This window comes from Pygoscelis adeliae, unplaced genomic scaffold (assembly GCF_000699105.1).
Source record: "Pygoscelis adeliae isolate BGI_AS28 unplaced genomic scaffold, ASM69910v1 Scaffold284, whole genome shotgun sequence".
In the NCBI taxonomy this organism is placed as follows: Eukaryota; Metazoa; Chordata; class Aves; order Sphenisciformes; family Spheniscidae; genus Pygoscelis; species Pygoscelis adeliae.
The window spans coordinates 310,156-324,216 of NW_008824671.1; the positions used below are offsets into that span (position 1 = coordinate 310,156).

General features: G+C 50.7%; 2 protein-coding genes and 1 long non-coding RNA gene across 3 annotated transcripts in view; all 3 read left to right on the plus strand.

Annotated features, from left to right (window-relative positions):
• Positions 1 to 1,159: 1,159 nt before the first annotated feature.
• LOC103916044 lies at positions 1,160 to 2,339 on the plus strand. The gene is made up of 3 exons (XR_663561.1): positions 1,160 to 1,245; positions 1,546 to 1,587; positions 1,924 to 2,339. It is a non-coding gene; the product is annotated as an uncharacterized LOC103916044 (long non-coding RNA).
• A 1,253-nt stretch (positions 2,340 to 3,592) lies between these two features.
• On the plus strand, positions 3,593 to 12,572 carry LOC103916073. The gene is given in 8 exon segments (XM_009323015.1): positions 3,593 to 3,653; positions 4,245 to 4,340; positions 6,410 to 6,549; positions 7,649 to 7,708; positions 7,711 to 7,924; positions 10,807 to 10,988; positions 11,564 to 11,622; positions 12,422 to 12,572. Coding segments are annotated over 8 exon segments (963 nt in total).
• A 205-nt stretch (positions 12,573 to 12,777) lies between these two features.
• The window catches only part of LOC103916074 (bone morphogenetic protein 4-like), a 4,392-nt gene continuing 3,108 nt past the window's right edge, over positions 12,778 to 14,061 (plus strand). Inside the window, exon 1 of the mRNA XM_009323016.1 lies at positions 12,778 to 12,921. Within this exon, the coding sequence (XP_009321291.1) occupies positions 12,778 to 12,921 (144 nt within the window). The remainder of the gene's footprint in view (positions 12,922 to 14,061) is intronic.

A 14,061-nucleotide genomic window follows, 5' to 3' on the forward strand; every position in this document is an offset into this window, starting at 1 on the left:
CTGGGCCGCGCCAGGCCGGCGCTGGAGGTCCTGGGGGCCGCAGCCCCCGGCGCTCGGCGTCTGTGGGACGTGGAGCCGCTTGCCTGGCTTTAAGTATTTTTTTTCTTTTTTCGGAGGGTTTGAGGCGTTTCCTCTCCCAGCTCTTCCAACTGATGCCTTGTCCGGTCAGCAGGCAGAGCCGCCGCGGGCAGCGAGGGTAGCTGGGCACCCGTCCCAAGCTCTCCCGCTGGGAAGCGGGACAGTAGCCCCTGCCCTCGCCCTGCTGCCCGTGGAGGTGGACATCCTGGCGGCGGGGGAGGTGCCGGGTTTGCTACCGCTCGGCACTGCCGGCAGAAGGCTGGGGAGGCTGCGGGAAAAGCCGGCTGCGCTGCCCGCAGTGGCAACATGTCTCCCTTCGTCAGGGATCCCGCCGAAGCCTGCCCCGGTGGCGGGAAGAAACGCCCTGAGGTCGCTGCTGTCTCCACGATGTGAACGTGGCTGTGGAAACCTGCTCTCAGGGAAGTGCCAGGGCTTTGCGTCCGCCAGACGGCTTTGCGCCCGCTCGGGTGGATTTCCAGCTCACCCTGATCGCACGTTGAGGGTTTGCGATGTGCAAATCGGAGCAATGTGTAACAGAGGGGTTTTTTTCCTCCTTTGGAAAGTGTCTCCCGTTGCACAGGCAAGGTGTGTTTGGTGGGATGGCTTTGGCATCATGTGAAAGCATCTGTGTGTAGACTCTGGTCTCTCCCTTTCGGCGTCTCCCTGCAGTAACTCCTAGGCCTGCTGCTGGGCATCTGCTTCCCGCAGCTGGGGTATCCGCTGGGTGGCACGCAAGGAGGGTCGTGCTCAATCCACTTCATGCACTGAGCGCAGGACGCCTTTCCTCCTTCAGAAGGTGCCCTGGGAGCAGCTGGTGTGTAGCTGGTCTCCCAGACGTGTTCAGAGGAACCATCTCTGTTCAATACACTCTCGGCCTTTTCTCCTCCCTTGTTTCTTCTCATCTGCATCACTGTCCAACAATCTAATTTGTTATTTTCAGAGCCATTTATTGGAAAGGGGAAATGTTAAGATGGAAATTCTGGTTTCTCCCTGAAGTGTTTTAGGACCTTTCCTTTCCTCAGGATATTCTTCTCTTCCCTCTCTCATCCCCTGTGTGAAACTCTCTTGTTTTTGCTTTGCAGGAGTTGTTTGTTGAAACCATAGCCAAAGATGCTTACGTGTACGCTCAGCAAGGAAAAAGGAAAACTCTGCAGAGAAAAGACCTGGGTATGAGAGCATGTTCTGTGCTATCCTCAGCAAAGGGTTGCTAGGATGGAGGATTTTTCTACCTGTCCCGGTGTGATGAAGCAATCATAGGTGCTTCTCTTTCTTTCTCTGAAGATGGGAGAGAAAAACTTCTCTTGTACCAAATACTACGCTAATAATTTCACACACCAGCTCCAAAACAAGTAAACCTCTTTGAAATTGGTCACTGTACTGTGGTGTAATTTCAGATGCTGCTATTTGAAGCAGATGCAAATATGGAGTCAGTTTATCTATGTTAATTGTTTTCAATTTGCTTTGCAGATAATGCTATTGAAGCTATTGATGAATTCGCTTTTTTGGAAGGTGAGTTTCTACTTGGTTTCGCTTGGTTTCAATATTTTCTGTAATCTTCTTGGGAAAGAAAGAACTTAATCATTTGCAGAGCCCTCTGTTTCCACATCTTTAATAATTAATAGTGTAACTTGTTATGTCCCTCTCTGAGAGGTGAAACACAAATCAAGATGACCCTAAGACACGTACAATACTTTTTAGCTAGATTTGGTTTTAGTCATGTGTGATTTGCTTAAACTTTAAAAAGTTACTGCATATTCCTTTGGCAGCTTGTAAACAACTTTCATTTGTTCACATAACTGCATTTCTGATTCCTGAGACTACAATTTTTTTTTTTTTCATTTTTAGGTACTTTGGACTAAGTTGGATAGAGACGGAGCTATGTGGAGAAAGAGACTGCAGAGTTGGACGTGGGGTGGAAAAGAGGACGTTGAGAGTTCAAAAATAGTTCCTAGAATTGAGACACTGAAATGGCAACCATAATATTTTATATGAAGTTTAAGTTGTTTTAAGTTCTTTATTTAAAATGCATATTTTTTCATAAATATTTTGTATGTCACTTGACTGTGCCCTGCCACCATGGTGCAGACTGCTCTCCAGCTTTGGCCAGGTCACACGGCAGTTGCTCAGAGTAGCGGTCCCTGCCTCTCCAGGTACTCTGCAGCACCCCAAAGCTGTGAATAGAGGGTGGCTCGGCTCAGATGCCCAGGCATGGTGGATTTTTTTTTTTTAATGGAGATGTATTTTTCTTTGTATATGTTTGTTTCTTGGCCAAACACAATTAAATTTTTTTGTTGTTGTTGAACAACTGTCCTGATTTCTCCTCCGTGCTGCTGGGACAAAGGGGATGGTGTTCCTGTAGCACTGTGGTAAATGGCATAGTTTGGAAAGGATGTCTTCTAATAGCATTTTGCTTTTGCTAATTATTTCCTAAAGGCATCTATCCCAGTGAAGCCCAGCTGTCCTCCAGGAACTATGTGTGAGCTCCAGGGAGACTTGGCTTGTTCCTAGGGGTGTACAGCTTCCATAAATTTCTGTGATTGCTGCACCTGTAAGTAATTGTAGCCAAAAACCCCCACCCAAACCCCTATTTTGAATGCCAGAATGGTGTCAGATGCATTACGTTGCCATCACTGTCCTCTTGTGTGCTCTCATTCCTGAATCTGGCAAAAAAAAAATTCTCTGGGAATTTGATCTAGTCCCTGCCACGTGCACTTGGCCAAATCGGTGCAGAGATCCTAACTTCTGTAATTAAGAGCCACATGCAGCGAGTGTTCAGGACATACCGCTGCCCTCAGCCAGCGTGTCTGTGGAAGTCCCTTACAGCACGCAAGTGCTATCTGTGCCCCTACTGTTTCCAGGACTTGGGAGACTAGTACTTTCCTACATGTATTTAACAAGCTAGAAAGAAAGAAAGATGCCTCCTCTTGGCTCCAGGGCTCAGTCATGCTGAAAAGAGGTAAAAACAGAGCTGCAGGCCTCTCCGTGTAGTTGTGGGGAACATGCTGTCATTGCTGATGTGGCTGAGTCCTAGCGTGTTGCCATCTTTATTGAAGAGCCAGCTTTGTCTCAGTTTTGGTGTTGCGGAGGGACAAAAGAGGGTTGTCCCTAGATAAAAAGGCCATTGAATGCGATGAGTGAGGATGAAGGATGCACGTTACTTTCAAATGAGGGGACTTGAAAGTGACTCCCAAGTCACCACAAACTTAATTAGTTTGAAAGTGGTGGTAAGAACAAAGACCCCCAAGGGAGCTTCCCCAGGCTGAGAGCAAAATCAGTTGCTCTCAAGAAACACTTTGAAGTTTGCTCAAAGCCTGATCCCGTAGACAAGTTGTGGGAGAGATGCCGTCACTGCCCGGGCTGCTTAGGTGTTTGATCAGATCACAGTCCGGAGACATTTGCTGGCGATATGCAAACCCATTTGTCTCTGAGCTGTTCACCTTCTCGCCTGCTGAGGGAGGGCTCAGTATAAGTATCGGAGATACTGGAGACCTTTTTGTGTTTCCCAAGGTGCAGTATGCAGGACCCACTAGCTGTAGTCTTCTTTGCAGGGCTCTTGCATGCTCCCATCTTTGCCAGTAAGTTCCTTTTTCCTTCTCATTGTCTTTGGTGCTGCTTTGGCCTCATGCGTAGGAGAGAAAAGGGCTCGTGCGGGTGTGAGGCTGTGCGCGGGCTTCATTCGTCTGATGCTTCTGTATGGGCACGGTGTATGTTTTCTACAGTGCTTCACTGTGAACAGCAAGGAGGATTGTCTGCCCTCAGCAAGTAATTCAGGGTTTGTCTCGGAGGAAGCTGCTGTGCAGAAATCTTTGGGGAGTTTGGTGCCTGTGAGCTGCTTTGTGCTGTGTGAGATTACTCCTTTTACCCAAGCTCGCACTGCAGTAACGTGGAAGTAGAAGACAGCAGGGGATTGATGTCCTACGCTAAAACACTGCTAAACACAGCCTTTTCTCGGGGTGTTTAGCCCAAGTAGCCAGGTCTGAGAGGTCAAATGGGTCACGTCCATGTATAACTACACTAAATCTCTTCCTTATGCTGAAGCCATTTGGTTCAAGACGGCAGCTGGCTGGGGACTTGTGCTCGGTGCTCAGTGCCTCCTCCCAGCTCAAGCAGGAAAGGTGATGAATTATAACTGGGGTAATGCTGGGCGTGGTGGTTTGTGACTGCAGGTGCCGGAACCATCAGCAGAGAGGACGAGCAAGGGAACCTGTTCGCAGAGAGGGGCTGCTGCAGGAGGCAGAGCCATTTCCTCCACGTCGGGCATGGTGAGTTCCCCCCCTCGTCTGCAAGAAACCTGGATCTTTTAAGCTTCCCCACTCACATCCCGCCCATCATCCCTCGGATGTTTCTGTATGTTGAAGTTAACCTAGTGACTTTTCCCTTAGGGGATTAAGGACAGAAATACGCTGGGGACTCATCGCCCAGATAATCCAATGCTTAAAGCATGTTTTGTAGAACAGGAACTGATGAGTAGCCTGGACCCTAGGTCTGTTCATCTGCATGAAAGAGGCTTCATTTTCTGTACCAGTGTGCTGCAATGTGGTTGAATTCTGTGTTTGTGTTTGCCTCTGTTTAGTACTGCCTAAGTTTGGGACTACCGTGGAATTTTGGTTCCTGGGATTAACATTGGAAGGGCTGTCAGCAAGACAACAGGGTGTTCTGACTTTACTGTGCAGAGAAAGTAGGAAATAGCTCCATCTGTTCACCAGAAAAAAGTCTGTGGCCTTTAGGAGTAGCCATTAGTCTCAGTTCCCCTTGCAGTGGCAGTAAGGCTACATAAAATGAGCTTCAGCTGATCTTAGCACAGATATGTGAAAACAGCTTTAACTGCATGGCTGAAAATCTGAAGTTTCTTAGGGGTTTTTTTCAGTGCATGAGAGCAGTACTTGTACAAATTCAGCCTTTAGTGTTCGCAAAATATCAGGTTCTTATGTGGACAGTAGGCATTATAAAATGATCATATCCAAATTAAGAACTGTCACAAGCAGTGACAGCTTGTCATCTCCAGAGGAAACAACTTTAGAAGAGTAAATAATGGTGAAAATAGTGAAAATAGTAATAGATAGTGATAAAACTAATAAACATGGCCTGTATGGCTGTGGGATGGGAGAGCAGGGGTTAACGGTGTCTTCAGCTGGCAAAGTGTCCTTTGCAAAGTGACCAGCTGTCTGCGCCCTTCTGTGAGCGAGGAGCATCCACAGGGATGCTAATACGCTGCAAATTGCTACCTGGCTCACTTGCATTGCTCACTTGCAAAGAAATCCTCAGGCAGCTAACAGCAGCTATAACCCAAATGTGAGTTTAAAATGTCCCTACGTGTTTCCTGGTGTCGTGCAGCGTGGTGATGGTGGCTGTCTCTCGCACTGACACTGAAGATCAGTTTTTAAATCAATGCAGAATTAAAGTTTAGCGGCACACACTGGGTCTACAACTCCAGCAGGTTAAAGTAAATGATTTATAGTGGTGTTGAACTACTCAGTGAGTGCTTTTAAGGCCAGTTTTCTTCCCTATTACATGATGAAATGAGGATTTGCATCAATCAACCCTTTCAGTATGGACAGCACTATTGGGGAAAAATAGCTCATTTTAGAAGGATTTCCAGAAGAAACAGCCATTAGCCAATAACCGCTGATACTTTGCAAACTCAAAATACAGCAGAGAAAGCCAGTCTAAACCTGGATGCCGTGGTCCCGTGTCTCCCCTGTTCCCACACCCATTCCCACCTTCCCATCCTCTGCCTGTAGTGCTAATGTGGCAATGCAACAGGTTTGGGGGGCTGTGAAACTGGGATTTGGGGGGCGGGGAGGAAGCAGATTTGTTTTCAGCTCAAGCAGCTCCATGAACAGGTTCATCGGGCTCTAGGCAAGGAGAGCTGGGTTTCTCTTTCTGCCCTGGATCCGCTGGGTGCTCAGGCTTGTTCAGTACGTTCAAGGCCTGCAGTTCAGCGACAGCTGAGCGTTCACATTTTCCCTTTGCTGCTCAATGTATTCATCTATTCTCACCCCATCTTTCATGAGCTCACTAAAGAATATAAAACCTACTGTTCAGTGAATTTTTAATTGCATTCTTTTTATTCTGTAGTGCACTTACCAGTCTATTATGAAATGTTTTACTTCTGGTCTGCAAACACAGTAGACGCATGCGCAGCGCTAGTGAAGGGCTTTCTCTCTGGGATTTCTGCAGGAGCTCAGGCTGAAGGAATCTCCTCCCCAGGGGTGGACCATGTCTTTTTGTTCAGTGTTTGTGTCGTACTTGGCCGTGGTTTGAGGTTGGGCTTCCCCAGCATCATGCAAATAGTGAGGAGTAATCCTTTTGTCAATCTTGTGTTTCACAGATGTCTCTGGCGGTCCTGTCAGCGTGGACGTTGGAAAGTGCCCGTCCAGCTGCCTGTCCCAGCGGATCAGCTGCCCGCACCCCGGCCTCCTGGGGCTCTCGAGACACTCCTCCATGCTCGATTTCCTTAGAAGCAAGAAGGTGAGAAAAGTTGTTTGTGTCATCCCCGTTGCAGGAGCAGTTGGGTCTGGGTGAAGGTCATGCACTGGTGCCTGGGGCTGTGATTTTGTACATGTTTTAAAATACCTGTTGTTGCCTTCCGCATTGCAGAAAACCCATCACTGAGCCTCTTGTCCTCCCTTAGCCAGCAAGCAGTGGAATATGCAGGCCAGAAAAATGGAAACTATCTGGCGATGCTGGATACCTCGCGGCGGAGGAAGGGCCAGAGTTCAGCTGAAGGGCTATCACAGCACCTCCCCAGCTGCTCCAGGCAGCATCCAAGCGTATTTCTGTCTTCCCCCAGCCCAGCAGCGAGACCAACTCTTTCAGCCACATCTGCTGTGCATGAGAGCTGGTGTCCTATATGTAGAGGGGTTGGAGGCCTTTTTCTGCCTGGTTGAGCAAAACTGGCAGGACCCGTGATTTCATGATGAATATCTGGCCTTTGAGGTGCTTATGTCATTCCCTTATCAATGCCATGTGTCACTCCTAGGAGGGACTAGAAGGAGCCTATGCATTTGGGGACACAGCCATGCACAGGCTGCGATGCTCTCCTTATCCCAGGAGAGCTGACGTTGCCTAAAGTCCCATCTCCACCAGGATAACTAACACTGGAGAGGGAATGGAAACAAGCTCTGCAGGGTGCTGCACGTGTGTGTCCTGTGAGTGTTCGCTTGGGAGGCTGTAACTGTGAAAAATCTTGTTGCCACTTGTCCCACTGTTGTCACCACTGTGGCACTGCTGGTGCAACATCTTCCAGGCAGGCAGGTCCACATTCATGCCCCAGAGCTGTCATCATGCTGACCCTTCAGACCAGGAGCCTGGGGTGAAACGAGGACTGCTTTAGCCAATACAGTTCAGCTGATTGTAGCAGGGTTTTGGGGAATGAACAGTTTTGATATCAGGGTGTTACTGGGAAGAGCAGCACCCCAACAACGCAGTGCTACCATGCAGGGAGAAAGGAGTAAAAGCTGAGTCAGTTCTAGGTCAGAAGAGGTTTTTATTAGGGAGCTGATGCTGGAAGTTGTTCTCTGTGACCTGTGTTTACCAGTGTATATGCCACTTGCCCTGTTCTGTGAAGCTGCAGGTCAGGCGCCCCGACTCGCCGCCGCAGCCGGGAGCCCCGCGTTCCTGCCCTGCGGGGTCCTGGGTTCCTGCTGTGAGCCTGCCCGCCTGCACGTGGAGCGGCTCCTGCTCTTCGAAGGCGTTCGGGAGGTGGAGGTGGTCGACAGCTGTCACTGCAGCACGTGCCCCGAGGAATGTCTCCGTCTCCCAGCTCTGAAAACCTTCTTTCCAGACTCCCCCTGGGAGGTCACAGTTGACGTGGGGAAATGCTCTGACCCGACCTACAGTGCAGGTATGGGAACGATGGAGAGCTCCCCTCCCTCCAGGAATATGGGGACAAGCCCTTCTGTGTGACCAGCACCAACGCCAGAGTTCAGAGCGTGATATAACGGTCTGCTATGCAAACCCTCTTTGCCTTAGGTGGGAATGGGATTGTATTTTACACTGTAGAGGTTTGGGTTTTCTTTTCCCTTCTGTTGCTGGGCCCTTACAGCACGGGTTTGCAGGTGAAATGGTAATTCTCTGCCCCTGTGCATGGTGTGAGGATGGAAATACGACTGCCTCGTGTTACAGGGAAGCGTCCTCTAACCAGAGATCATAGAATCAGGGTAACCCAGGCTGGAAGGGACCTCGGGGGGGTCTCTGCTCCAACCCCCCACACTCAAAGCAAGAAAACCAACCTGATGGTAAAAGCTCTACTGCAAACAGACCGCTTAGCAACCTAAAAAATGGAGTTTCCTTTCTGACGGTCTGAAACGCCCTTTCATCTCAGCACCAGTGAACTACACTGATGTTTCAAAAATCACTCGGAAAGGGAAACTCCAAACCAAATCATTCCAGACAGGTCAAAACCTTCCACTGGGATAAAGCTGAACTGGTTCATCCTGAACTGGTGTGCTGTCTTGTGAGCTCACACATAAAATAATGTGAGCATCACATCAGTGAAGATGAGTTGATCTGGTTTTGTCAGAATGGAAAGTCATGTTGAAATGATTTTCCACAACTGCTTGATAAAATCAGTTCTCCTGGAATTTGATGTCATTTTATTGGCATTTCTGCATCTAAAACCATCCCGTTAAAACCTTCCCGGCAGCTCCTGTGACATGGCCATACAACAGCCACTAGAGAGGGACAGAGACCAATGCGAGTCCTAACGTGAGCTTGAAAAGCAGCGAAGGGGCCTGAGCTAGAGGGGCTGGGGAAGTCAGATGGGTGGCGGAGAAAGCAAAACCCCAAGGGACTCTGCTTGTGGATGTGCATCCCATCCTCCAAGAGCTGGAGGAGGGTCCGCACACAGGCATCAGCGCTCCCGCAGCCCTGCAGCTTGTGTAATCCAGCTGCAAGACACAGCAAGTGGAAAAGAAAATTAGGCAGTGTGAAGTGCTTTTTTCCAGAGGTGGGAGAATCAGCATTTACTTCCCAGACGTGTGACTGGAAGGTGCTGGACGATGCTGTTGTCCCTGGGGTGGCTAATGGACGGCGGCTCATTCAGTGATAATGGCCCAGGGCTGGGAAATGTGGACTTGCCCCCAGCTTTGCCTCTGCCCTAGAGCAGGTCTCAGCACTTTCCTTCTGGATTTTCCCCTGTAAAGTCAGGCTGACAGTTTCAGTGTCATGTTAAAGACTGGCAACATCAGGGGAGCAGGGGGCCTGGAGAAGGATGTTAAAATCTTACCCAGAAATACTGGCTTCCAGAAATTGGTTGTCATCTTGTGTCCCCCTCTTAAGGCATCCCAGAGAGATTTGCTTTCAGAAAACACTTTTCCCCTCCCTGAAAACACAGCCCCATCCTGGAACAAAGAAATCTCCTCCAGCAGCTGATGAAGTAGCTGGGAGGCAGCAGGAAACTTTCACAACCATTTTAAAGCCAGGAACCAAACACAAACCCTGAAGGACCTGCACCCAGGGGCTGGGACTAGGTCCTGTTTAGAGCCAAAACCCAAGACTGACTTAGCCATCATCTTAGCCACCTTTCGTCCCCTCCTCTAACTCATGAAGTGGAGATTTTAATCCTAATTTACTTGGTGAGGGAGAGAAAAGCTGGGAGGTTTAGCAGATAAACTGTCTCTTTCTATGCAGAACTGAGCCAGGCAGGACAGTCTGTGCCTGTTTCCTTCCAGCTGGACATGAGTTACTGCTGGAGGAGCCTCTGTCTCTCCTCTCGAGCTGCCGAGCCCCTGCCTGGGCCAGCTGGGACCTGCCTCGGAGGCAGCATGTCCTGGCCTGGAGGTGACACGGCAGCGAAGACGCGGGCTTTCGGCATGTCCACCCAAATCCCCCCTTCGCCCTGCTCTCTGCATGGCTTCCTTAACAATCAGACTAGGTATGTCAAATCCAAACGTAACTTTTTTTTGCCCTGGGAATTGTTCATTGAGTTAAAGCTTGAAGAGGGAAAGAAAAGGCAAAGCAGGACTTGGTCCTGTGCCCCCCGAACCGGGGCCATTGCCTGTCTCCCCTTTCCTCCCCTCTTGTACCAGCCTTCCTCTGTCCCACGACGCGGGTAGGGCAGATGTAATAACTTGTGCTGACATGGGGAGATGCTGCCTCCATCACCTCAGCCCTGGCCAGCTTGTCTGCTTGCATGGAGAGCTGAGAGCCCTGCCCAAAGCAAATCTTTTGGAGGTGCCCGGTGGAATATATCTCTGGGAGAGCTGTCTACAGTGATTCCAGCATCCAAGAAGCCCGTGCAGGGCACAGCCCCCTGGCAAATCCAGAGAGAAATGCTGAATGAGTAGATGTTAAATAATGTTCCCCAGCTCCCTGGTGTGAGAGCATGTCTCTGAAAAAGCACTGCCATGAATATTTTATGTTCAAAGACCTTTTTTCTCAAAGATAATGCGTAATAGCTCAGGCTGTCTCCCCAGAGATGGGGCTTTCACAGGGTCAGGTGCAGGATTCACAATTTGCACCCAGAATAACCTCCCTTTGCCCTGTGGTCTGAAAATGATATGGAGGAACAAAACCTATTGCTGAGGCCCTGAGCTGGTGAAGGAATGACCCCCAAACTCTCAACTGGGGACCTTCACACAGAAAACAGCACTTTCCACGCCAGGTGCTGGACGCCGGAGCCTGACGCTGCGTCCGTGCCGCACGGCAGACCCGTGGTGAAGGTGCTGCAGCCATAGTGGCCTCGGATGCAACCCCAGATTAAGTTCCCTTCTTGTTTCCTTGCAGATGGACTTTTCTGCATGCCCACAAAGTTCAACACCGCTCTAGTCAAAAACCCACAAGGTGGGGAGGTGGTTTGGACGCTGGAGAACTGCGAAATGAAGGAAAAATGCTATCGCGTTTCCCAGGTGGAATATTACTATGAAATCGTGCACACCTCTGCGGGACACAGGGAGGAACGGCTCAAGGTTGGTTTCCTGTGGCTCGGCCTCCTCTCTGGTGGGCTCAGCTGTGCCGCTGGGCCCACACGTGGGGTTTGAACAGCCAGGTGGATGCTCTGACATGGGCAGCTTCACCCTGGTAGAGCTAAGCACACCCTGGCAACTATAGTGGTAAAAATCTCACATTTATGCTATAAAATGTGTTTTACTGCTGCTAATTTGTGTATGTATCAGTGCCATAAAGTAACAAATGGCCTTTTCTTTAGGGTGAGGATTTCTTTAAAAAACAATTAAGGGAGCAGTGAGATATTTATTTTAAAAATTATTTAATTGTTAAGTATGTCTTAAGCTCAGTTCAGTGGAGACTCTACTTCAACATACCGTTGTGCCCAGGGACCTCTGACTCAAAAAACCACTGGTATGCCCCCAAAATAGTTCCCCTTACAAGCTTTGCCTCGCTGCTGCCCTTTCTCAGGGGTGTGTGTTCAGCCTGAGGATGGAGGGCGGACGGAGGGTGCAGTGACCGCCGGCCGGTCCCCTGGGGTGTCCCCAGCGAGGTGCTGCAGGGGAATTTCATGCCTTTGTTTTGCAAATCTTTGCAGGAAATTGATGTGGGAAGGTGCTTGGGCAGCTGCTCCTCGGGGGATCCCTGCTTGCTTAGGTAAGCACAGCTGCCAGGATCTGGCTGTTCTGGTTCCCTGGCACATCCGCGCACATTCCGAGGCAGGTTTGAGCTGTTCCCATTCCTCTCAGTGAATGCATCTGCTGTTCCCGGGGCAGGACCTGGGAGGGTAACACAGGAGTGGATTTTGGGTAGCACCCACAGCTCACCCTCTGGGCTGCGTCTAACCGCGTAGGGACAAAGCTGAAGCAGAGCAGTGTTTGCAGTGGTGCTACAGCAGCACACTGCTCCGTTCCTTCAAGGGGTAAAGAACAACCAGCCGATGATGGTACTGAATTTGGCCCACTGGGCAGCTGGTTAATAGAGCTTGTGGTCCCCCACGATAGCAGACACAGATGGGTCCTGACAGTGGCTTTCTTCAGCCTGGGATGTGCCATTCCTGCCCCCGCCGCCTGCTGGTAATGCCGTGGGGCAGGAGGAGGAGGAGGGGGATGCTCTGGGGCAGGGTGGGTCCAGACAGTTGTTTCAGGCTGGGGGGCAGCACTTTGTGTTGCCTGCAGATACAAAAATGTGGCGAATGCAAAGGGAAGCAAATCAAACCACAAAGAAAGAAATTACCCCTGCTTTGCACAGGCAGAGAGGGAGGAGACAGTTCACTGAGTTACACCAGGAGTAAGGAATAGATGCCTTACTATCTGTTGAAAAAAGAAAGGAGCATCCGATGCCTCCCTTCTCCCCCACCCTGGTCCGGGGCATCTGCCCTTTTTCCAGGTGATGAAACGCAGGGCCCCGGGGTGTGGGATGCCAGGGGATGTACTGGGTTTGTCTCTAACTGCAGGGAGTCACAAGGCGGAGAGAAATGTCTGGTTTGGGCAGAAGCAGCCTCCAGCCGCTGCGCCCCTCACCGGTACGACGTACACACGTTCAGGAGCCGCCGAGACCGTGTTCGCACAGTTGTTGCCATCCGGCAGTGCAAGTGCAGGGGGTAGCGGAGCTGGGGAGCTGCAGGTGGGGCTCCTGCAAGAGCCCCGCCAGACTGTCTGTAGGATATGTAAATGAGAGAAGGCTATTTTTTGAATAAAAGCTACTTTAAACAGTGCCTGTATAAATGAACCCTCTACAAAATGTTTTGCAGCCTGTAAAATAAACATCATGGGCAATTCGCAGCTCCTTGGGGCTCCGCTGTGCAGCCCCATGGCCCCTCCATCTGCCCAAGCGTCCCAGGAGGATGCGGCGTGCAGAGGGATGCGGCCGTCTGGCACGGGCTGGGGGTTGCACGGACCCGGCTGCTCCCATTTACAAAACGTGGAGCAGGAGTCGGAGAGGAGAGGGAAACAGGTAGGCAGGCATGTTGGGGTAGAGATGTCCCCTCTGCAGGCAGCCCCAGTTATCCTGCAGGACATGCCACTGCTGCTGGTGAGCTGGGAGGAGGAAGGAAAGGATCCAGAGGATACGAATGGTTTCCTCTATCAATTAACTCAAGCCTGTCATTGCCTCCCTGCCTGTTCTGGGTAATTAACAGCCCTTTCACCCACCAAGCATTGGGTTAGAGTAAATTATAACACCAACTGGGCAAGTAGCCTTCAGCTTGTCTCCTGTCGCGTTGGCCTGGAATTGCTTCAGCCGGGTGCCTGCGGGGCCGGGGAGCGCCGCTCGGTCCCTGCCGGCAGATGGACAGATGGACGGTGCTGGCTCCACTCCTGCACCTTCCCCTCCCCGGGCCCAGCCTCTCGCAGAGCCCGTACCGGTGGGCCTCATTCACAGGGGGCTTCCCTGTTCCCTGTAAGACCTTTTCTAAGGCTTTTCTAATCCTGCTCTGATGCGTATTGTATAATGCTATTTTTTTCCATTCAGTCATATGGCATTAAAACAAACAGCAAATGTAAAGAGTCCGAGTGTACTCTGTCAACACATCCACCTCACCAACCCGGTTTCTCTGTGCTTGGGGAATAAGAGCAAAAGAATTGGGTTTTATCCCCTCATCTGGAGTCCATAGGGTTCTCGTGGTATTTCATTAATATCAAGCTTTCAGGAAGTAGCAGCAAATGCCTTTTAATCCCCAGGAAGCCAATTGGCTTTTTTTTTTAAAAAAAAAAAAGCTTAATTTTGGTTTGGTTCCTCCTGTTGCTGAGTTACTCCCACAGCCCAGGGCCTGGCAGTGCTGCGGAAGGAAGCTGCAGCCCCCAGGGCTGCCGGTTCTCCGCTGGAAACCCACTTTGCGCTGTGGTCTCGGCTCGCCGGGTCCTTTGCGCGGGCGTTGCAGTGGGGAGCATCGGGGGACACGCAGCTTGGGCTGTCCCTGCTGCGTGAAGGGTACCTGGGCACCCCACCCTGCACGCTTGATGGGGACATGGGATGGGGACACCGGTGTGACACCGAGCCCCCCGATGCTCCTCGCTCCTGGCAGTGGCCGCGGCACGGGGCAGCACAAGCTGCTGCAGCAGGGCAGAGGTGGGAAGGGGATGCTCATGCAGCCCG